Raw genomic sequence first — 25,611 nt, forward strand, 5'->3', positions numbered from 1 at the left:
TTTTCTTACAGGTTCGGTCGTTGGACTACGGCGGATTCCAGGACTACTTCGATGACGGCTTTTTTTTTATTAATAAAATGATTAATGAGGGTTGTGTGTGTTTTTTTTTTTTTATTTCAATAAAATATTTTTTCGATGTCTTTGTGTTTTTTTTTTAACTATATTACTACCGCCTTAGTAATGGCCGCCGGCTGATTGACAGCATCCATTGCTAAGGCGGGGCTTAGTGTTAGCGGATGCAGAGGCGAACACTAACCCCCTTTATTACCCCGGTACCCACCGCCACCAGGGGTGCTGGGAAGAGCCGGGTACGATCCAGTACCTGACCATCTGTAGTGATGGTAGGCCACTGGGGTGGCCGCAGGCTGGTATTATCAGGAGGGGAAAGGCCAAAAACAGTGGCCCTTCCCATCCTGGTAATGCTGCCTGCTGCTGCTTTATTGTATCTGGCTGGTTATGAAAAATGGGGGGGACCCCACGTCATTTAAAAAAAAAATAATAATTGGAAAGAACGATTTCGGGTCCCCCCCAATTTTCATAACCAGCCAGATACAACACAGCAGCAGCAGGCAGCATTACAAGGGTGGGAAGGGCCACTGTTTTTGGCCTTCCCCAGCCTAATACTACCAGCCTGCGGCCACCCCGGTGCCTGCCCGTCACTACAGATGGTCGGGTACTGGTTTGTACCCGGCTCTTCCCAGTACCCCTGGTGGCGGTGGGTACCGGGGTAATAATGGGGGTTAGTGTAGCCTCTGCACCGGCTAACATTAAGCCTCGCCTTAGTAATGGAGGTTGTCAATCAGCCTGCGGCCATTACTAAGGCGGTGATAATAAAGTTTAAAAAGATACAAGCACATAGAAAAAATATTTTATTGAAATAAAAAAACAACCCTCATTAACCATTTTATTGAGAATAAAAAAAACGCCGTCATTGAAGTCCTCGTATCCGAAGTCCAACAACCGAACCTGTAAAAAAAACACAAACACAAAAATAATCAGTAACACATAAAGAAGCAAAATTATTATTCTTACCTATCCTGGGTCCAGCGCTGGAGCCGCAATGTCAGCGAGCTGGGCCCTGTATCTAATCCTATCATGTGTGATACAGTCTGCTGAGCTGTGTATCTAATCCAATCATGTATGATACTGTCTGCTGGGCCCTATATCTAATCCGATCATGTGTGATACTGTCTGCTGAGCCACTGTATCTAATCCTATCCATAGTTTATAGGGTCGTAGTGCTATAGATAATCTATGCTGTCTCCTATACACACATTTTTTGGGGCGGACACATATGTATTGGGGCTATTTCCCGGACATTTTAAGCCCTGAGGGTATGTTCACACGGCAGCGTCCGTTACGGCTGAAATTACTGTGCTGTTTTCAGGAGAAAACAGCACCGTAATTTCAGCCGTAATGGCATGTGCAGGCGTCTTTCGCTGCGTCCATTACGGACGTAATTGAAGCTGGTTTTCCATGGAGTCCATGGAAAACGGCTCCATTTACGTCTGAAGAAGTGACAGGCACTTTTTTACGCGCCGCCTTTTGACAGCGACGCGTAAAAAAAATGACCGTCGGCACAGAACATCGTAAGACCCATTCAAATGAATGGGCAGATGTTTGCCGACGCTTTTGAGCCGCATTTTCGGACGTAATTCAATGCTAAAACGCCCGAATTACATCCGTAAATAGTGTGTGTGAACCCAGCCTTAGTGACGCCCCGGCTGCTAGTGCTGCATTGTTGGGTCACCTAGGAGACCCAGCGATGCAGCTGAAAGCGGACCGTCGGCCATGAGAAGTTTGTGGGGGGGGGGGGGCCCAGTAAGAATTTTTGCATCGGGGCCCATGAGCCTCTAGCTACGCCCCTGTCCTTAAGCTTGCCCATTTTTCCTGCTTCCAGCAAATCAACTTCAAGAAATGACTGATCATTTGCTGTCTAACATATCTCACCCCTGGACACGTACCATTGTACGAATCGAATAACAAGATAATCAATGTTATTCACTTCACCGGTCAGTGGTTTTAATGTTATAGCTGTATAAAGCAGATAGCTATACATTGTGGCCGCCATCACCATTTTTGGCCTCAGGCTTGTTTTTTTAATGGCACCATGTACTATAAAATGTACTATAAAACTTTCAACCATTTTTTCTGGGGTGGAATGAAAAAAAAACCCACCAGTAATTCTGCTATTGGTTTTTGAGTTTTTATTTAATGGAGTTCACGATAAAAATTACATGTTAACTTTATTCTGCATATCAGTATGATTATGGCAATACCAAATATATATAGTTTTTTTATGTTTTACTACTTAAAAAAAAAAACAACAAAAGAAACTATTTGTTAAAAAAAAAACATTTTTTATGTGTCACCACATTCTGAAAACCCAATACTTTCAGAATTGGTACCATTTTGGTGTAAATACAACTTTTTGTTCACATTTTTATGCAATTCTTTTTGGTAGATGAGGTGACCATAAAACAGCATTTCTGGAATTTTTTTAAATACATTTTTACAGCGTTCACCTTGCCAGATAAATAGTCTTGTATTGTAATAGTTTGCATCATTGCAGATGCGGTCAACACCAATTATTTTTATTTTTGATTGTTTACATTATTTCATCTTTATGTTTTTTCAGAAATTTTTGAAAACTTCATTAAACATATTTTTTTAACAATTTTTTGGTCTTACTAGGGGACTTGAACATGCGATTGTTTGATCCCTTGTACAATACACTGCAGTTCTTCTGCATTGCAGTAAAATGTCCTGTGAGCCCTGTACTAAGATGGTAGCCTTGGGGGCTTTCACTGGGCTCTCGGCGGCAATAACAACCCATCATCATCACGCATTCGCATCGAGGGGGACAATGAGTTGAGAGAGAACTCTTAGTATCTAATGGCTTAGATGCTGCGGGCGCTAGAGACTGTGATATCTAAGTGGTTAAACAGCCAGAATCTGAGTTATCTCTGATCCTGGCCGTTAAAGCATTATCAATTGTGATATAACGCCAACAACCTATATGGAGGCCATCCTCTTACCAGGCGCTTTGTTTCAGAAACATCCCGACCACAAAGCGGTCATGCATTCATATAGCTTCTGCTGTGTGGACCGGAAGTCTCTGTTACTATACATTCCAAAGAGACGCTCAATGTGAGTCTCAGGAATGCATAGCAACAGAGACTTCCGATCCACACAGCAGACGCTGTATGAATCGGCCGGTCACAGTGCGGTCACGTGACCCCATTGCGGCCAGGATATTTCTGAAACAAAGCGCCCGGTAAAAGGATGGCCTGCCCATCCTTTTACCAGGTGTACTGTACAAACAATGGCAATAATAAAAAATTGGAGTGTCTCTTTAATCGTTAAATTGAGAGAAATCTAGAATTCAGCTAATTTGATTTAGACTTTAAAACATGACATTAAGTCAATAAAATTCCCTTTTTATATTTGCTTGAGATGGTCAGAGCCCTTTGTTCTTAAACCTTCCGTTCTCATTATTTCCATCCAGTGCTATATTGTTAAGGTTTGCCATTCTTCTCACAATACAATTACAGGGGTTATGGCCTACATGAAAGAGCAGGGGGTGAGCTGACCAATGTTGGGTATGAGATCTTTATCAGGTAACCTTTCAACAAGACAAGTGCCTTTAAAAAGCAGGACTAGTTTGTAAACTTGCATGCAATAAAGTGCTTCTTAGAGGGGTTGTACAGGATTAGAAAAAAAATTCTTCTTATTCCCAAAACATTACCACACCTATCCACAGGTTGTGTGTGGTATTGCAGCTCAGCTGAGCTGCAAAACCAAATACAACCTATGGTCTGTGTGATATATGCTTTATTTTTTAAATAAAGCAGCCATGCTTTTCTAACCCCTTTAAGCTGAGCATTGAGCTTTTAAATGGGCCTCTTCCCTCTATGAGCCCTTTTAGTAGAGCTGAAATCATACTTCCCTGCAGTCATAACTCCAAAGAAAAAGGAAGAGGAAGAAATAGGAAGAGGAAGAAATAGGAAGAGCTCAATTACTAAGCAGTTTAGGCGATGGGCAAAGTGCTTTCATGTCCATTTAGTGGTCAAAATTGTTGTCACTGGTTTAGCTCTGATAAAGCATCACACATGTCCTAATCTAAGGTGAGTCTTTCCAGTTGACAGGTTTCCTTTGAAATAAGGAAACTTAACTGTTGAAATCATTCCAGATAAAAATACCAGTACCAGGTACAAACTCCTGGGGTCACCTAACAGACTAACATAGAATACATTTAGGTTTCCTTGTAATTGCTTTTGAAGTGTGTGTCCAGTTCACAGAACACACGTTCCCGATCATTGCCGTGTGTAAACGGGTCAACGATCAGCCGATGCACGACCAAACGCTCATTCATCGGCTGATCGTATCGTTTTGGCAGCCTAAAATATTATCATTGCCGGCAGCACATCTCCTTGTGTAAACAGGGAAAAGTGTTGACGGCATAATAGAAATGTATGGTGACGAGCGATCGTGGTAACAAGCGTTCGTCCCCATACATTACTGATAATAGCTCCTTGTGAAAGGAGTGAACAAGCTACGATCAACGAGCTGTCTCGTTGATCGGCGTTCGTTTACACGTTCAAAAGGGATCAGTGTAAAAGTACCTTTAGGGTCCTATTTCTCGGCCCGATGAGGGTGGTGTAAATGAGCGGCGATCAACGAGACAGCTCGTTGATCGGCGCTTCTTTGCTCCTTTCACAAGGAGCTATTATCGGTAATGTAGGGGGACTGTTAAGGATCTGCCAGGCACAGCTTCTGTATCCACACCCATAGGTAATCAGTCTGCACCTGCTTCTATGTCTGTGAGACTGACTCCATCTTCCACCACTCAGGATGGCAGGCTTAGGAGTGGGAGAGCCTATCACAGCCTGGCCAGACGGAGCTAGCTCCCGCCCTCTGTCTATTTATACCTGCCTTTCCTGTTCCTCCTTGCTTGTGATTCTTCTCTGTTGGTTTCCTGGCCCTGCTGCAGCTTCTTGAACTACTTGCCCCTGCTTCGTATTGACCCTGGCTTACTGACTACTCTTCTGCTCTGCGTTTGGTACCTCGTTCACTCCTGGTTTGACTCGGCTTGTTCACTACTCTCCTGCTCTACGTTTGGCACCTCGTACTCTCCTGCCTTGACTCAGCTCGTTTACTACTCTTGTTGCTCTCGGTGTTGCCGTGGGCAACTGCTCCGTTTCCCTTTGTTCTGTGTTTCCTTGTTTGTTGTCTGTCGTGCACTTATTGAGTGTAGGGACCGTCGCCCAGTTGTACCCCGTCACCTAGGGCGGGTCGTTGCAAGTAGGCAGGGACTGAGTGGCGGGTAGATTAGGGCTCACTTGTCTGTTTCCCTATCCCTGTCATTACAGGGACAAGGGCTTGTTACTATGATTGTAAGTATTTGTTGAATTGTCTAAGATGCATTGTTATCTTGGATTTTGAATGACACCCAATGGACTTCTACAAAAAAGACATTAATATAACTATGTCCAGTTCCAGTCACAATGGTACAAAGAAAATGTTACAGGTTGCCATGTCTTTAAATTATAGTGCAAGGTCTGTAGATCTGCAGAGCAAATTGCATATTTGATATGCTTGACAATGCATGCGCCTGTGAGTACTTGTAGATCACATCACAGCCTTGTAATCTTTCTCTACATCTGCGACAGCTAGAATACAAAACAGCTAAGGAAATGAAGCTGGCATCAAAAGTATTAAGGCATAAAACGCCTCTCGAACACAGAGCATTATCTATATAAACAATCTATAGCCATGAAATTAAAACTAATCTGACATTTATGGGAAAATATACAGTACTTTATACTACTACTACTAATAATAATAATAATAATAATAATAATAAAAAATGTAACAAATCACTGTGTATTAATCAATAGCTGCAGCTGGAAAGGTTTGTATAGCACAAGATACATGAATTATGTCAGTAAAATAGTATTGCGTAGCTAGATTGGCATCCATAATTCATGTATAATAGTGTAAGTGGAAGAAAGCTAACTCTTCAACATTGACGGGATGTATAATTTGTCATAGCAAGAGAAACAGTTGCTATAACAAAAGTGGAGGAGCAAATAATGTTGCTATTACCATGAATGGAGAGGCAAGAAAACCAGAAGATAAGTCACAAGTGAATATAAAAACAAGAAAATAGCAAAGATCATTAAGTAGCATAAAGCACGTGGAGATAAGTAGCCAATGCACTCATAGTTTACAATGTACACTTTGCTTTTGTGCTGTTTGTGTAACAAAGTTGGCTGGCCATATAATAGCAGAACTAGGTTTTACCTATAGCAATCCCCTTTTCCAGGAACTAACAATGTCTCACTGTACTCTTTTATCCTCAAGACTAAGGCCTCATGCACACAACCGTAGCCATATATGCACGGCCGTGATTTTTGGGTCGGCCGACGGCGGACTGTCAGCCGCGAGCCGCCCGCAGATACAAATGAATGGGGTCACAATTCTTCCGTGAATTTTCGGGGGAATTCCGGCCGCAAAAGCACGTTCATGTGCATGGGGCCTTACAGTAGGGTAAAACTGTAAGCCAACCGGACTGTCGAAGGGTAATATGAAACACAAATCCCAATACTAGAAGGCAACAAAAATAATAAATAATAAATAAAGACATGGATGGTACCAAGATGATGATTTCAGTCAGATGATGGGAACAAACGGATGATGGGTGATAAAAATAGTCGTATGATGATAACCACGGATAATGAGTGATGATAACAGTTGAATGATGGTAACAAACCGACTAACTCTAGCTCGCCCTTTATCGATCCCTGGATCTATTCCTAAGCACTGAACCTAACACCAGACACCACTGACCCGCACTGTCCCAAACACTGTTCCTAATGGAGTACCTAATCTGCAGAGCAATTGAGACAGGATAAATGTGAAGAACTAAACAAGACCAAACACTGAAGCAAACAAGGACTAAGGTAACACATGATCTGGCACAGAGAGTACAGATATGCACAAGCAAACACACATAGCATGCGCTATCACCAACCGGTCGTGGTCATCTTTGGGGCTGCCGCCCGGGACCCGAGGCTCCTGGAGAGGGCATGGCTGCCCAATGTACATTGCCGTTTTGATGCTTTTTTTTTGCCAAAAAAAACATGATAAAACTGCATTGTGTATGTATAGCTAAAGGACCTTCAGACATAAGGTCAGATTACGGTTACTGTTGAAACACCTGCAGGTCATATGAGCATGTAAGGCAAGTCCTAGTTCCGAAGCAAGACTCTATAGAGAAGACTGTAAACTGCTATGTAAGTATATGGGGTCTATGTTTATTTAAGTGTTCAGGGGTCTGTATATAGGGGTTCTGGGGCCTGTATTTAGGGAGTCTGGTCAGGGGTCTGTATTAATTTAGAAGGTCTGGTATAGGGTCTGTTTTTAGGGGTCTGCATTAGTTTAGGGGTCTGGTCTGGGGTCTGTATTAGTTTAGGGGTCAGTATTTAGGGGGTCTGGGGTCAGTATTCATTTAGGGGGTCTGGGGTATTTCAGGGTCTGGGGTCTGTATTAGTTTAGGGAGTCTGGTCTGGGGGTCATTATTAGTTTAGGGGGTCAGGTCTGGGGGTCTGTATTTAGTAAGGTCTGGTTTACGGTCTATTTATTTAGGGTGTTTGTTTGAATTTTTGTGTTTCTATAGAGGCTGGAATGGCTGCAGAAGCGGGGGGCATAGATGTCTCATCAGGAAACTCTGCATTGGTCAGGAGAAGTCGCCATAGTGGTCTGTGCCAGTGGAGTAGAAAATAAAATAGAACGACCCCCATCAGAGAAGACGTCACCTGTGAGTCACTTGATTTATAGAGGTGATGTCACCTCTCCAGACATGTCTGTTATAGGAAATCCTTGTATTCCACAAAACGATTTGTGGAGCGCAGGACTATTAGACAAATGGGTATTACCATTTCCCTTGTCAGGAGGATGTGTCCCTACATAGTATGATGCTGTCAGCAATGGTTGAGGACACAGTATGCTGTGAGTAGGTAGGGACACAGCCCTTTGACAAGGGGAATTATAACACCTATTTGTCAATGCTCGCACAGAAAGGTAGTGTTGAAAATAGACACGGCACATCAGGGCGGTCGTGGAGAAGGGGGACATAAGTTTGGGGAATAGCCCAGGCCCTATGGTCTACTTAAACTGCAACTCTCACCAACACCCTAATTCTGAGGCCAGGTATCTTTAAGGAGCAGCAGAGCAATCACGTCACTCTCTCCAAATAAGCCTCAGTGGCTCACATCAGCATGACCAACACTGCTGCTCATAACATTATGTTTTTCATGCAGCGTTTCCACTCACACATTGTCCTTAACACATTAGGGCAGGGGTAGGCAAACTTTTTTGCACGGCATGTCAATAAAAATAAATAAATCAAAGATGAAGTACTCAGTGTGCCATAAAAACATGCATATGAGGCTTCTGAACATCAGCTTGGGGGTGCACATAGGAGAGGGTGTGGCTACTGAACGCCAGCTTGGGGGGTACACATAGGAGAGAGTTTTGCCAACTTTTTCTATTACAGAGCGGTTACTGAACTCTCAAATATAGAGAACTCAGCTCTCCACTCACTATAACTTCTCAACAAGAAGATGAACAACCGGAGCAGGTAAAAAAGGGGGTGAAATCCTCAACACCACAGTAAACAAAGACAAATTGATAGATTTTTACCGCTCAGACGGTTGTAGGTGTAAAGTCTGAAGTGTCCATCAAGGGTTTTCCTTCCATCAGCTTGCATGCAGAAAAAACAATACAAATTTCCACCGGTGTGTATCTTACTAGTACTTGTGGTTCCACACAGTGATGCAGTAGCTTTCTGTGTAAATACTCGTACTCTATGGTCTATATCTCCAACAAGGGAGAAAAAAGGAGTGCACTACCTTTGGGAAATGACAAACTCCACGTGTTTATTCCATACTTACAAAACGGACATAGAATAAAAGCATAAGACAATCTTTTGCGGCACGCCAAATAATGCAAACCGACCTTGGGTTTCGTCCTACTGGCTTCCTCTGGGGCATATAGGCGTGTACCATACATGTGTTTAAATAGCCGCTAATCTTCTTAACATACAGTTGTTTAAATTTAATTTATATAAAATCTAACAAAATGTAGCGACTACATAAAATTACATATAAAAACATTCACGCAGTGAATGTATTAACTGGTTCCCGACCGTTGGCTGTGTTTTTACTGCCAGCGGTCAGGGTCCTTAAAACCCGAGCCATAGATTATTTACGGCTTGGATTTTAACTTGCTGCCCGCGCGATCGGGCAACTGAATGTCGGGTCTCCGGCTGTCAGTGACTGCCGGGAACCCTGAGGAGAAGATAGAAGTAGCTTTCGCTGCTTCTGTCTTCTCCGATCTCTTTTACACAGCGCTCAATGCGCTCTGTGTATATGATTAGAGGTAGCGGCTGCGCCACTGTCTCTATTCCTCCCGGTGTTCATGTGACTGGTCACATGATCGCCGGGTGCCGTTACCGACCCAGCACAGCCCTATTAGTGACAATCGTCACTATGAGAGGGCTGATTTCTCCTGTAACTGGAGCTGCTGTGCAGCTCCAGTTACAGTGGAAAAACATGGTGTAAAAGAAAGAAAAAAAATTAGAAAGTTCCCCAAAGGTATTTTTTGACCTTTGAGGGACAGACCATAATAATAAAAAAATAGTAAAGTGCAAAAAAAAAATTATAATAAATACACATAAAATACCCACGCCAAATAAAAAAGTTCCCAAATGACAATGACGATCACAAATAAAAGGTCTATTTTAGGGTAAAACCATGCCATTACCAAAAAAAATAGCTGAAACTTAAAAAAGCTTATTTTTTTACTATTATTTTCAAACTTTTTGAATAAAAATTCTAAACTAGCAAAAAGGATTTGTATAAAAACGATAAAAAAAAGAAACCTGCATTGCCTACGGAAAAAACATCGCAAAAATCACGTCGTTAGCCCAACAAATAAAAAAGTTGTAGCCATTTAACTAACACGTGCTAAAAGGGCTAAACGGTGTCTGGTCCTGAAGGCTCAAAATAGCCCGTTCCTGAACTGGTTAATGGACAAAGTAGATTATTATCACATCGTGAATTATTGAGTCGCTCTGCGGCATAGTGCGATCTCATTGCATAACTCATCTATGCTACCGGGCTAGGAGCTGTATAAATCCGGCTCCACTGTAACTTAATCTATAATAATAATACTTATAATAATTAATATAGTGTTTTATTTATGATGAACCCCATCCTATTTCAACCTCTATGAAATGATTCTTACTATATCTTGGACACATTTTCTGGTGCATATACCCTGTCATTTACATCATAATAATCCACATATTAATAGTAACATTATAAGGACGTGAATGTCCGTATAGAGAGTCATCTCTTATTATGATATAGACAATTTCATATGATCTTACACAAACAGCTTCATACATTCGGGTAAAATACCCATTTATAGTTAGAAGGTGGCTACATAGAAATGGTGTTAATGTAAATATATTATAGATCTAAAATCAATTTAGAGAAAACATTTTAATTCGAAGACCGAGTTTAATTCCAAAGGACATAGCGTTAGGGGATACTAGTCACTGCCGTAGCTATATGGATCGTAGCGGTCGCAATTGGGACCGAGCCCCTAAGCCTGGGGGCCCGCGGGGCCCCGTTGCCACACAGCACGCTAATAAGTAAATACATTCACTGTGCCGCGACGCTAGCACTTCCTGGTTACGGGCCAGGCTCCTTAGCCGTCACGTGTACCATGTGACCGTGATGTCATGTGAGGGGCGTGGAAGAGCTAGCGTGGAAGAGCCAATGCAGAAGATCCTGGAAGACTCCAGGTGAGCTGCAGAGGTGACCCATAATGTATATGTATTGTGCTGTCTGTATTTGCGGTGGAGAGAGGAGAGGGGGGCCGTTAAATTACAGCCTCCTCCTCTCTCCACCGCAAACTGCACAATACAGTACACTACAAACTGTGGGGGGTCGCGAGTCACTCACCGAGGTCCCGGTTCCTGTTGAATTCAATGCTGGAGCAAGGAGCTCATGGCTCCTTCCTCCAGCATTCACTAAGCAATGAGCGGCTCGACGCTGACAGGCGCGATGTAGTGACGGAGGCGAAGGAGGCAAAGGAGAAGAATTCTCCACCCAGTGTGGGAACAGAGAATTGTATTATTTTTCTATTATGCACATATGGGGGAATTATACTGTATGGGGGCTGATATTATGGGGGCATTATACTGTATGGGGGGCTGATATGAGGGGCATTATACTGTATGGGGGCTATTATACTGTATGGGGAGCTGATATGGGGGCATTCATCTGTATGGGGGCATTATAGTGTATGGGGGGCTGATATGGGAGGCAGTGTATTGTATGGGGGGGGGCTGATATGGGGGTATTATACTGCATGGGGGCATTATACTGTATGGGAGGGCTGGTATGGGGGGCATTATACTGTATTGGAGCAGCTAAGGTGGGCATTATACTGTGTGGGGGCAGCTATGGGGGCATTATACTGTGTGGGGCAGCTATGGGGGCATTTTACTGTGTGGGGGCAGCTATGGCGGCATTACACTGTATGAGGACAGCTATGGGAGCATTATACTGTGTGGGGGCAGCTATGGGAGCATTATACCGTGGGGAGCACTATAGGGCAATATACTGTGGAGGGGCAGCTATTGGGAGCATTATACTGTGTGGGGGGCAGCTATGAGAGCATTATACTGTGGAGGGGCATCTATGGGGAGCATTATACTATGGGGGCAGCTATGGGAGCATTATACTGGGGAGGAGCAGCTATAGGGAGCCTTATACTGTGTGGGGGCAGCTATGGGGAGCATTATACTGTGTGGGGGAAGCTATGGGGAGCATTATACTGTGGAGGGCAGCTGTGGGGGCATTTTACTGTGTGGGGGCAGCTATGGTGGCATTACACTGTATGAGGACAGCTATGGGAGCATTATACTGTGTGGGGGCAGCTATGGGAGCATTATACTGTGGGGAGCACTATAGGGCAATATACTTTGGAGGGGCAGCTATTGGGAGCATTATACTGTGTGGGGGGCAGCTACGGGAGCATTATACTGTGGAGGGGCAGCTATGGGGAGCATTATACTATGGGGCAGCTATGAGAGCATTATACTGGGGAGGAGCAGCTATGGGGAGCCTTATACTGTGTGGGGGCAGCTATGGGGAGCATTATACTGTGGAGGGCAGCTGTGGGGATCATTATATTGTGGGGGGCAGCTATGGGGAGCATTATACTGTGGGGGGCAGCTATGGGGGGCATTATACTGTGGAGGCAGCTATGGAGGGCATTATACTGTGTGGGGGCATCCATGGTTGCTGTTGGGCAAGGCGGATGGGCATAGGCGCGTGCAGGGGTCTTGTGGTGTTGGGGAGGGGTAGGGGGGCCCAAGCTAAATTCTTGCACCAGGGCCCATGAGCCTTTAGCTACGCCCCTGATACTAGTGAATGGGAAAAGTGACCAGCCAATCAGATAGAAGCTCTAATTTTTTAGAGGTATTTTGGAGGCTGAATGCTACAATGTGATTGGTCTCTATAAACAATTTCTCCACTTAAAAAACCCCAGAAAAACAGAGCTGTCCATGTAACTGAATTAGTGCACAGTGTATATGTGTATATGTGTATAAATGTATACGTTTACCCTTTCTAGAACTGTTTCTGTGGGAAACCTTGATTGTGAAACTGCAGATAAAAACTGCAAATGCAGTTTATACATATGGTTTACCTGGTACACATCCTTCTGCGTTATAGTCAATGGGGGAAAAAGACCACAAGAACACCAGGTATGCAGAATACCGCAGTTTGAAAAACGCAGGATATTTTGCATGTCTGTTTGGTAAAATACTAATAATTTTTCATGGAAATATCATATATTTACAAAGAGGAATGATTATGTTGATGATATTAATATTATTTGCTCTCGTCTGTTTTGACTTCTGGCAACCACATGAATAGTGTTTCTGCAGATTGCCCTGTCTTCTGTTTAGATCTTCTGTTTTGTTCAGGGCATACGTACCAAAAAAAGCAGAAACTGCGGCTTCTATGAGGGCCGTTGGAGAGAGGGTGCCCAGCCCATGTTGGTCCTACCCCCTTTGTTACTGGATAGCAAAAACCTGTACAGGACCAGAGGAACTTTATAGTTAGGAAGCAAGGTGATGAGGAATTGGAATAGAAAGGTTGTGGAGGGGAAACAACATCAGGCCCTCTATCCTAGGTGGCAAAATTCTTCACCATAATAGGGGGCTCATTCTTTGCTATGGTCTCTCTCTTCTATTCATGTCACTGTCCATTTATATGTATTTGTGTTAACATGAGTTCTATCCAACACATTTTGATTCCATGCCCAGTCTGCTTTTTGCCAGACATTATCATATACAGTAATTTAATACAAATTGTTACATTGCCCAGTCAGAAAATGTTATGTGCATATGTACTATATCTAAACGTTATGTACTATAAAAAAAAACAACTCTTGCCAACCTTTCATGGGAGAAATCTGTGCTCCGGGTATTTGAAGAGCACTGGATCATTATTAGAATGCTTGTAAGAGGATCTGCTGAATCTTAACATATGGTTTTCTTAAATCATCATTTCAAGTTTACGGTTCTCTTTATGGTGTTTGTTAATAGGTGGATAAAAACATATAAACCATATAATAAAACCAAGCAAAGAGGAGCTAGTGGCATGGTGCATATCACATGCCCTGAACCACATACATTATTAAGCAGCATAGTCCGGGAATTATGGTTATAATAATCCATATTTCTGGGGCGTAAATGGTAAACATTAATTTTGTACATATTAAATAATGATGACTTAAAATATAGCAATTTGGACAATTAAAGCAAATGAACAATTCCCATCAAGTTTCCGCCTAATTGCAATAACAGGAACAGTAATTACAGAACACTCGTTTGCATGGAAGTGAAGGGGCTGCCATCTGCTCTATGACAATTTCTTACCATTCCAGTCCGGCTCTGTTGATATCTTCCCACCAACATTCTGTAGGTTCTCCAAGTTCATGAGGGGTTGGCATACACCCGTAATTCCATCTTCTATCTGATCCTTCTTTTTTGCTAAATGTGCTTCTTATAGCAACCACTACCTGTCCGTGAGGGCACTGGAAATTAAATCCTTGCCTAAAAAGATTAACCCACCGATCGTCATCTGAGTAGTCTTGTTGGGAGTAATAGTAATCATATTGTGCCCAAGTTGCAGCCACCAACTGTAGCAGTACACCCAGCAGTAACAGCATCATGTTGTCTATGATCCTGGCACAGACTATGGGACTCACTTTCTGATCTTGCTCTTTTTTATCCAGAGGAACATTTGGTTTCCAGATGTTCAATGTCTCGAGCCAAGTGCAGTGTGTCATAGTTTAACAGGAGAAAAAAAATAGAAGAGAAAGTTAGGATTTTAAGGTGGAAACATATCTGAACTGCAATAAAACAGCGTCTTATTTAATATTAAACATTCATAAGTTAAGATTTCCAACAAACTGTTTAATAATCTACAAGTACCTATTTTCCAGATCTTTAAAGGGATTCTATAACACATTGACCAAGGAAATATCACATACGAGTATCTAATAAGACTCTCTGTGGTACAGCAGTTCACATAATCATGTTTCAGTACTTCACTATATTCAAAAATATTTGCTTGCTGTCAATGAATAAATTACAAGAATGAAAACCTGTCCTGATCATAGCCAACTTACACAGGTGCATGTCTTATTACGGTGTATCTTTAATGCTTTTGGTCCCTAGAGATGTTCAGTGAAAAAACCCAAACAGACCACATAAATGACTTATAGAAACTCCTTTTCCCTCAACTTTGGTTTGGTTCTCAGCTGGCACCAGAATAAAGTGACTCTTTAGTGATTAATTCTGTATGTAGCGGTACCACGACCAAGCAGGAGAGAATGTCAGTGGCAGGAATTATATTCAGGCATGGTAGAGAGGACCAGAATTGTAAGAAGGATGTCAGAAATTCAGAGATTTAGGCGGGGGATGGCAGCGAACAGTCAAATAATGCACTAAAGAACACAACAAGAGCAAGGTCAGGACTAATGTGATGTTTGAAAGCAAGAAACTGAGCCAAACCACTCATAAGGCCACATTCACATTCAGTTACATAGGATTTGGTGTGTTTTCATTGGCTGAGCAGGCAGCAAACACTGTGCATGTGTCACCCGGTATCCTGGCCACGCTATCTCTGAGCATAAATCCTGGAGTAGCGGGAGAACATTGTAGTAAGGCAGTGCGTGTTTTTTGTTTTGCCGTATCAGAGGTAGCTAAGCTGGGTTCACACTACATTTTGGCTCTACATTCGGTATATATCCCGGGAAATTCTTCCAATGTATATATGTATATGACTAACTGGCCCATGGACTATAAGTAGCCAACCAAAATATTAAGGGCACTTGTTTGGCATACATTTTGCTTCTGTTTGTAGGTTGCCTATTGGTAAATCTGGTCCTGCCTATACAGTTGGCTTCTAGTGCAAAAAGTATACTGTGAGGTATATGTGTTTTTTTTTCTTTTCTTTGAATAGACGACTATGCTAGGTTTCCAATACAAATGTATGCTGAGCTACGCTGTTTTCTTCTTATATGTGTCAACGGTCAAGGCAGGGCTGCGCCTGCACAGTGCAGATTTGATGCAGATTTTTCATGCATATTTTTAGGCCAAAACCATAATTGGATAGGAGAGGAGACACTTTAAGGGTATGTTCACATGGCATATCTTCGGCCGTTTTTCGGGCCGTAAACGGACAAAAAAATCGGAAGCATAACGCCTCCAAACATCTGCCCATTGATTTCAATGGGTAAAACGGCGCTCTGTTCCCACGGGGCGTTTGATTACGTGGCGTTTTAAAAAATGGCCGCCTAAAAAACGCCCATGAAAAAGAAGTGCATGTCACTTCTTGAGCCGTTTTTGGAGCAGTTTTTCATTGACTCTATAGAAAAACGGCTCCAAAAACGGCCGTAAAAAACGCAGCGAAAAACGCGAGTTTGCTTAAAAAACTTTTTAAATTCAGGAGCTGTTGTCCCTTGAAAACAGCTGCGTTTTTTTTTATTAAGCGTGTGAACATAGCCTAAGGCCTTCCTTTATATATTTCTTCTGTTTAGGTTCTGTTCCTGATTTTGGCTTAAAAAAATATATGCAAAATCAAGGCCTAAGGTTATGTTCCCACAGGCAGCAGACGCTGCAGATTTTCTGCAACAGAAAATCTGCAGCGGAATCTAAAAAAAAGCAGGTAAATCAGTCAAACAAATCCGCAGCAAATTGTGTGTTTTTGCTGCGCATAATGCAGTTTTACCTGTGAATTTAGTATGAAGCATTGGTAAATAGCTAATTTTATGTGCAGCTGCGGATTTTCAGCATTTTTTTTATTTTCTGCTGCAGAATCGTTGTACAAACTGCAAAACAACTGAACTTGCAGAATTTATGCCCCTTATTAAAGTCAAAGGGCCAAACACACAGCATCTCCGCACAGAATCCGCAGCATAAATTAACATGCTGCTGATTTGTAAGTGGCACCGGGAACACTTTCCGCACAACTTTTCTGCGATTTATTTCTGCAGTGTTAGTCTGAGATTTGCAAAGTCTCATTCACTTTACTGCTACTGTAAATTATACCAAATTTCCGCACAAAATTCAGTTTCAGAAATTCTGCCGTGTTTACGCTATGTGGGAGCCCGGCCTTGTTGGCACCTTTGCTGCTGCAGCATAACCAATATCCCTTGATTCTAAGACGCCATAGCACACTGAAGCTTATAATACCACAGCCACGCTGCATTGTTTGCAGTCGGATGGGACGCAATGCATTGCCTGCAACAGAATAGTTTACCACAGATAAGACGTAAGGACTATGTGCAGGAAAGTGGTACATGAGCAACCAAGCATCTAGTCGGCTCTAAATCTTAGATTTTATCCTTTTCAACTTTAGGGAGTTCCTACTTTCACAGAAAACATGTTTTATAAGTTACTTATAGAATTAGTAATATGAGAAAACTCGGATTTCTGTTGCTAGAATTTCCATAAAAGAAACATATGTCTTTACACGCAACCATATTCCTACTTTTATCTGGTTCTTCATTCATAGTTTAATATATCATATGTATCACGTAAAGGGATAAAAGATCAAAAGACATAAAATGTACAGACCAGTTCAACATGTTTGTTTTATATCTGACAACTCAGCATTGGTGTCCACTCCCAGATTACTCGCTTTCCTATATGTGCCCGGGTGTATTTTTCTATACTAGCATATAATTGCTATTAAAGGTAAATCACTTTTTTTTAATCCATCCTGGGGCTAGACTTTTAAACATTAGAAATGACTGTATGGTAAAATCTACTAACAACATTTCACCCTGTTCTACTAATTTTATCCAAGCATGAGATAGAAGTAAAGAAAATCTTAATTTATTCCAGTACTTTGTCACAAGAAATTACATCCTGACCCCTCACCTACTACAGTTTCACATAGGCACACACTGTCTCAAGCAAATTGGTAGGGAACTCTCAAGGAACGCACTTCAAGGGAAATCTACCATTAAATGTGAGTTATAGTAAAGGTCACGTCCAAAATGTGTTCTTAATGTAATCCTATGGTCTGAGTTTGGGAAGTGTAGTAAGAAAATAGACTTTTTGATACATGCCTCAGGGTTACTCTCTACTCTTACCTTGTTCATACACAGGTTCATTCATATTTCCAAAACCTTACTTTTCATTTCACTAACTATAATACATTAGGGTATACAAGGTCGGATCAACATTGGTGGAGGCCCTGGGCAAAAAATAAAATGCTCCTCACATTTAAAAAAGAAAAAATGTGAATATTTTTATAAATGTATCTTTGTATCTTTAATAACTTATATACTTTATAATGATGGCGGTGATTTATTTTTACATTTTATTTCTCGTGCCATACACAGTGGTATAAGATATCACCATATCCATACCAACATGTGTCCACCACCAGTATGTACGCCACGTTACTGCTGCGGCCAGAGATTGGCTGTAGTCGTCACATGTCGCCTGTGTCGATCTATTATCTATACTCCAATATGAAATAAATTAAATATCACTACTATGAAATGACTGAAATTGAGCATATTTATGATAAAACACATAACTGAAAGAGAACCTGGAACTTATCATGATCCTGTGTAAGACATTGTTTTGTTTCAAACATCTAAGATAATAAAATATGCTGTATACTGTAATATCATTTTATCCAGCATTATTAAACGCAGACTGTGCATGCTTTATATGAATCTGCTTTTTTATGACACAAGGATTACCTAACCGCTAGAGCAGCATGGCCAGATGAATCATTACTTCTCATGGGGGGAGGGGGGTGTATAAAGATATGTGTGTTACTGAATAGTTCTATAATGTAATGATATAGCGCTATAGATAAAGGACATTCATCAGGAAAAAAGTGATCTAACCTTACCATAGATGTAGTTCAGACAATGGCAACCATCATCCTCATCTTCATTGGCATTCTCATTTATGTAACCATTTGCCACATCTACATTCTTATATTTTACTTTATAAGAAGTAAATAAACAAAGTGCCACATAGAAAGCTAAATATCAGCACGGAAATGGCTGCCTTTTGCGTAAACTTTACCGTATGAGAGAAAGTATTTTGACCATGTCAGAATTTTTGCAGTTGCCATATGACTTTTTTACGCACATGGAAACATTGAGGTCATGCATGAGTCACGGTAAGGCCATGATTTTTCAACTACTCATGTGCGACCAAATATCGTTGTGGAACCCTAGCCTATATATGACAGCTCGGCTTGAATTGCATTTTTAGTGTATTGTATGAGACACACTCCCTGAGCAACTCTATGATCCCAGTTTAAAATGTATGCATCGGCTTCCCATCAGGAATAGTTATGGGAGTGATTTATGAAAGTGCAACTCGACACAAACACTGACTGAAGAGTCATATAGTGAGAACACTTGTATAGTGATGAAGATATTGGTGGCTGTGCCAGAAAACTATCACGAGTTCTATTCCTGAGGAATGGGTAAATAACTTCAAAAAGCGTTTTTTCTCCTACAGATTCTGTTGATGATTATAACTTCCCTTTCTTTATATCGATCTGGAGCATATAGAATGGTGACAATGCACACTACTCTTGTCACAAACTTCTGCAGTCCACTTCTCTGCTGCATTTCCTTCTTTCTTACCCACAAACGCCTCCTCCTCAGAAGACCGGTGAACAAATGTGTCTGGGGGCCTCCCAACTGTCCTCCAACATGTTTTGTTCCTGCAAGAGATGAGCCACTGCCAGAGGTGCCTGGCAACCCCTAGTCTTTCTCTCCCCACTAAAATATGCATGCATGCCCGGACTAAAAAAGTCTGCAAGTTTATGTGGAGGTTAAGGGAGAGATCTGTGAGCTGGGCAAGGTTTCAGCCAACAGCTGTCTAATGTGTACGGCCAGCTTAAGCCATAAACAAGTAGTATATGCCATCACAGTCATTAACAATAGCCTGGCATGATCTCTTTACTTATCTCGAATGAAAGTTAAGGGGCATACATAGAAGTGTGCTTTAACAAGGGCCCTATCTCTGTCTGCTCCTGATCTAGACTTATATGATACTAACTCTGTGTTTTTATAATAGTTGGACTTGATAACAGTTGGATTTGATAAATTCTAATAAATATTACAGTGTAGTAAGACTTTTTTAATGTCTCTGTTTTGAATGTAGTTTTTAACTGTTCCTCAAAATTTTAGAACAAGGATTAAGGTACTTTTACACGGGTGACAGGGGGCGTGTAAATGAGCGCCGATCAACGAGACAGCTCATTAGTTGGCGCTCGTTTGCTCCTTTCACAAGGTGCTGGTATGGGGATGAGCGATCGTTACTTAGATCGCTCGTTTACATACATTTCTATCATGTCTATCATGTCGGCAGCACATCACCCAGTTTACACAGGGACATTTGCTGCTGACAACGATAATGGTTTCGGCATTTAAGCGATGCAATCAGCCGAGCATTCTGTGAACGCTCGTTTGCCCAATAATTCGCCGGTGTAAAAGGGCCTTTAGAGCCCCAAACCACTGGACACCTGGGCACCACATTTCTGAACAACAGACCTGGATCACAAATCACTGGACCCCTGGGACTAGGGGCAACAAATATCTGAACAGCAGACCTGGATCCCAAGCCACTGGAAACCTGGGACGAGGGGCAACAAATATATCAGCACCATACCTGGATCACAAACCACTCACTATCTGGGACAAGGGGCGACAAATATCTTAACACCAGACCTAGACACAAACCACCAGAAAACCTGGTACAAATATCTGAACACCAGACCTGGATCACAAACCACTGGACACCTGGGACTAGAACCAACATATCTTTGAACACCTTTCAAGGACTGTGGCAGATTTGGAATCCAGTGGCTAAAATGATCAGGCAGGATGAACAGCCACAAACAGCAAAGTAATCAAGTAACAATCTAGGTTTGGTATGCAGATAAACAGTACTAGGTAGTTACATGAGGCAGAGATGTGGTCAGGAAACAGTCCAAGTTCGGTACACAGATAAAGCGCGATTGGCAGTAACATGAGAGGAACTAGACCACAAGCAGGAAGCTCAATAGTCTGGCAAGGAGGTACTGCAAGATCCAGGCTTATATAGGAGCCACAAAGCAATCAAGGCAGTCAAGGCAGGAATCAAGAGAAGCTAGACATTAAATCCAGCACTGGAGCTGTCCACAACACCAATGGCTCAATGAGAAGAGCTAGTGCCTGGATCCTGACAACACCAGACCTGGATCACATACCACTGGACAACAAGGACTTGGGGCAACAAATATATAAACAGACCTAAATCACAAACCGCTGTACTTCTGGGACTAGAGGCAACAAATATCTGAACCCCACAACCTGGGATTCTAAGCCATTTGATACCAGTTACTGTGGTACTAAAGGGCTGAGCACTAAATAACTGTGCACAAGGGAAGGACTGAGGTTCACAGTCTTCTGAAGACTCTGCTAAGAAGCCTTATTGACATCTTCATAGTCATGGGTCAAGACAACCTTTTTATTTATAACTTTCTGCTGATACAATGTAGTGTTCACACTGGCATTATGGCTGCCGTTGTTGATCCACAACAGATTTGACAGATATGTTTTTTTACAATACTACTGGATCCCATTGACTTATTTTTTCGATTTCCATATTTTCTCACTGGGTGGAATAGTGCAGCAGACTATCTATTCTGTTTGTCAAAAGCAACGAAAACATGATGGAACATAATTGTAATCAGAGCCTAACAGGGGCAGCTGAGGTACGGGGCAGTACTGATTACATCATATATGCTTACTCTGTTTCTGCCATAATGCTTTGGCATTCAAAAATGAATGGGATGTTACATTCTATCTCACTGCAGATAAATGTGTAGCCCTAGCCAGAAAGTTTTTTTTTCTCTACCAAATGGTCAACTGATGCTTATAACACAAACTGATATACAGTAGCAGTGGAATTTTAACTTTGTTGTTTATATGCATGCCACGTGTACTTACATGTGCTAGTCATATCTTATTGAAAAAATTAGGTTACTGAGCTTTTAAAAAGAAGTCTTTTAGTCTCCTCTACAGATGATGATGATCACTAACAGTGATACATAAATGCACATAACATAGTTGCCAACATTTGAAAAAAAAATTCTGGGGACACTTAGGGTGTGGCTTCTTTGTTGAATGTGTCTTATGGGGGCGTGGCTTATATGCTGGGAGTGGCTGCCTGGGCATGGCTTTTTCCCCAGAATTTCTGCATACATAAAACAAACAGAACTTTCTGCACTAGTTTATCTGACAACTATTACGGAGGCCTCTTTGGTTGTTTACAGGCAGGTGATGTGTCACTTTATCACTAGGGCTAGGTAATATGTGCTGACCACTACTGGTAGCGTAAAAACCAGCGTAGATCGTGCCACACTCAGTGCCCCTTGTAGATGGTGCTCCACACTGCTCCCTGTAGATATTGCCACACACTGCTTCCTGTAGACAATGCCACAGTGCCCACTGTAGATAGTACCACATGCCCACCCTGTAGATAGTGCCACAGTGCCCTCTGTAGATAACGCCACAGTGCCCTCTGTAGATAGTGCCCCACCCCCTGTAGATAGAGCCACACAGCCCCCGTGTAGATAGAGCCACACAGCCCCTTTTAGATAGCACCAGAGTGCCCTCTGTAGATAATGCCACAGTGCCCTCTGTAGATATTGCCAGTTTCCTCTGTAGATAATGCCACTGTGCTCTTTGTAGATAGTTCCACACACCCCTCATAGGTAATGCCACAGTGCCCTCTGTAGATAATTCCACAGTGCTCTCTGTAGATATTGCCACGGTGCCCTCTTTAGATAATGCCACAGTGCACTCTAGATAATTTCATAGTGCCCTCTGTAGATGGTGCCACAGTGCCCTCTGTGGATAATGCCACAGTGCCCTCCATAGATAGTGCCACAGTGCCCTCTGTAGATAGCGCCACAATGCCTTCGGTAGATAGTGTCACAGTGCCCTCTATGGATGGTTCCACAGTGCCCTCTGTAGATAATGCCAAAGTGCCCTCTGTAGATAGCGCCACAATGCCTTCGGTAGATAGTGTCACAGTGCCCTCCATGGATGGTTCCACAGTGCCCTCTGTAGATAAGGCCACAGTGCCCTCTGTAGAGAATGCCACAGTGCCCTCTGTAGATAATGCCAAAGTGCCCTCTGTAGATAGTGCCACACATCTACCTAGATAATGCCACAGTGCACTCTGTAGATAATGCCAGTGTCCTCTGTAGAGAATGCCACATACACACCCTTGTAGATAGTGCCACACACACACACACACACACACACACACACACACACACACCCCTGTAGATAGTGCCACACACCCCCTATAAATAGTGCCACACACACTCCTGTAGATAGTGCCACACACACCCCTGTAGAAAGTGCCACACACACACCCCTGTAGATAGTGCCACTCCCCCTCTAGATAGCGTCACACCCCCGTCCCTGTGGATAGTTCCATTGGGGCTCCCTCTACAAGTGGAATCCCCAGCCAGAGTGTTGCTGACGCTCTGGCTGGGGATTCCTCCTGGAGGAGCCCCTGAAATCACTGTCCATAAATGGACAGTGACGTCAGGGGCCACCTTTAGGACCAGAATCCCGGGCCAGAGCGTCGGCAAAGCTCAGGCTGGGGATTTTGGTCGAGGAGCAGCCCCTGATGTCAGTGTCCATATATGGACATTAACGTCAGGGGCTCCTCCAGGAAAAGAATCCCTGGCCAGAGCGTTTGCAACGCTCTGGCTAGGGATTCCACTCCTAGAGAGAGCCCCAATGGAGCTATCTACAAGGAGGGGGGTGTAGCGCTGTTGACAGGTTGGGGTCTGTGGGGCGCTATCTACAGGGGGGTGGCATTATCTACAGGGGCTGTGTGTGGCACTATATACAGGGGGTGGCACTATCTACAGGGGTGTGTGCGGCACTTTCTACAGGGGAGTGTGTGTGTCCCTATCTACATGGGGTGTGTGGCACTATCTACAAGGGTATGTGTTGGGCACTATATACAGGGGGTGTGTGTGGCACTATCTACAGGGGATTCCGGTCCAGGAGGAGCCCCTGACCTCACTGTCAATATATGGACAGTGACGTCAGGGGATACCTATAGGAGTGGAATCCCCGACCAGAGCGACGGCAACTCTCTGGACAGGGATTCCGCTCCTGTAGGAGTGAATGGCAGAGCAGTGAGCGGATAGTGTCCTCCTCTGCCATAGTATTCAATTATATCTGCGTCCTGAAGACGCAGATACAATTGAATAAGGCAGTTGCCAGTACACGTCTGGGACAGTAATTTGCCAGGACTGTCTCTGTAAGTTCGGGACAGTCCCAGCAAATTCGGGACTGTTGGCATCTATGACATAAAGGCCAATAGGGTCCACCAGGGCTCATCTTCTGACTGCATTTACAGGTCCCAAATAATGATCCTGTAATGTACCAGATAGTGGGTTACTTTTGGATTTGGCTTAAGACTAGATGGGGAAGTGGAGTCTAAGGGACAGAGATAGAAACAGGCCGGGTTGTAAGGAGAAACGTTTACACAGACATAAGCTGTTAAAGGGGACCTGTCACGTTCAACATGCTATCTGATCTGCAGGCTGCATGTTATAGAGGAGGGGTAGCTGAGAAACTTGAGATAAAGATTTGTGGCAAATCTTTCAGTATAACTTGTAATTTATTCTATTAAATCCCTGGTCATTCTTGGCTAAAGAGTCCACGGGGCGGTCCTACTCTGTGATTGACAGCCTTCTCTGTATGAGCGGGCATACAGAAATTACTGTCATTCACAACGGACTCCTTAGCCCAAAATGAACAGGGATTTGAAAAATATAATTTACAAGGTCTACTGAATCTTTCCCCACAAAGCTATATATCAATCTGCTCAGCTTCTCATGCTCTATAACATGTTGCCCGCAGATTGGATAGCATGTTCATTTGACAGGTTTGAGAGAGAAACATAAAATGTATTTGGAATGTGCAATGAGACCGGAAATTTGAGCTTATAAGACACCGAATTACAAGTTTTCTAGCAATATTGCATGTAAAATATGCTATTAAACATGAATGCCATATTTATCAAGCTTCTCTGGCACTTATTATGATACCTACTATATTTTAGTAGGTGTTAGGAAAAGTGGTCATGGCTTTCAAGTCAAATTCTATGTTACTGATTTAAAAAAAGGGTCCCCTACCCTTTTCGTTTTAGTCATAGCTTGGTAGCGTTTGCTGTACCACTCAATAGAAGTGCATTGTGTTGGGGAATGCTACACACCCTACACAATGGCAGTATTGATAAATATGCTTGTATTTCTCTCAAAAAAGGAAGCTTAAACTTCTCAAACAAGCATTTCTCTAATTTTGCATATAAACTATTATCCCTTAGATGCTTGAGATGAACTTGATGATCATGCGAATCAGAAAAATAAATGTGAATGTCATTCAGATAATTGATTACAGATTTGTACAGGAGGCCCCGGAAAATGTCATTTACAAAATGTAGAAAACAGCTGGGGCTTCGTTTCATAACCCAAACAGAATTACCAAATATTCTTAATGTATCCACGCGCTGAAGTTTTAGAAATTCTGAGATCAGAAGTAGAAGATTTTTTCTGCATTACAATTTTATTAAGTACTCTATGTAAAATAACTCTCTTCCAGAAGGAAGAAAACTGTCATTCTATGGTCACCTATAGATGATAGATGACTAGCCTGTAAGTCAATGTCCGACCCTTGAAAGTGGCCAAAACTTGCATTACCTTGATGATGCAATCATGGTAACTTACTGATGCTGAACATATAGAAATAAGACCTTGAAATAACCTGGCAGAGGAATTTCAGCATGGTCCATGGCCAAAGCAAACTACAGTACATTGTAACAGGTAGTAGACCCTGAGGGTTACTATTAGATTTGGCTTAGGACTGTACTTCGGAGCACGCCGGTTGAAGAAC

At 42.5% G+C, this 25,611-nt stretch overlaps 1 protein-coding gene across 1 annotated transcript in view; it reads right to left on the reverse strand.

The window, feature by feature from the left end:
- DPT (dermatopontin) overlaps positions 1–14,366 on the reverse strand; it is a 39,933-nt gene extending 25,567 nt beyond the window's left edge. Inside the window, exon 1 of the mRNA XM_075850747.1 lies at positions 14,027–14,366. Within this exon, the coding sequence (XP_075706862.1) occupies positions 14,027–14,322 (296 nt within the window). The 5' untranslated portion in view covers positions 14,323–14,366. The remainder of the gene's footprint in view (positions 1–14,026) is intronic.
- Positions 14,367–25,611: the final 11,245 nt, after the last annotated feature.

This window comes from Rhinoderma darwinii, chromosome 2 (assembly GCF_050947455.1).
Source record: "Rhinoderma darwinii isolate aRhiDar2 chromosome 2, aRhiDar2.hap1, whole genome shotgun sequence".
In the NCBI taxonomy this organism is placed as follows: domain Eukaryota; kingdom Metazoa; phylum Chordata; class Amphibia; order Anura; family Rhinodermatidae; genus Rhinoderma; species Rhinoderma darwinii.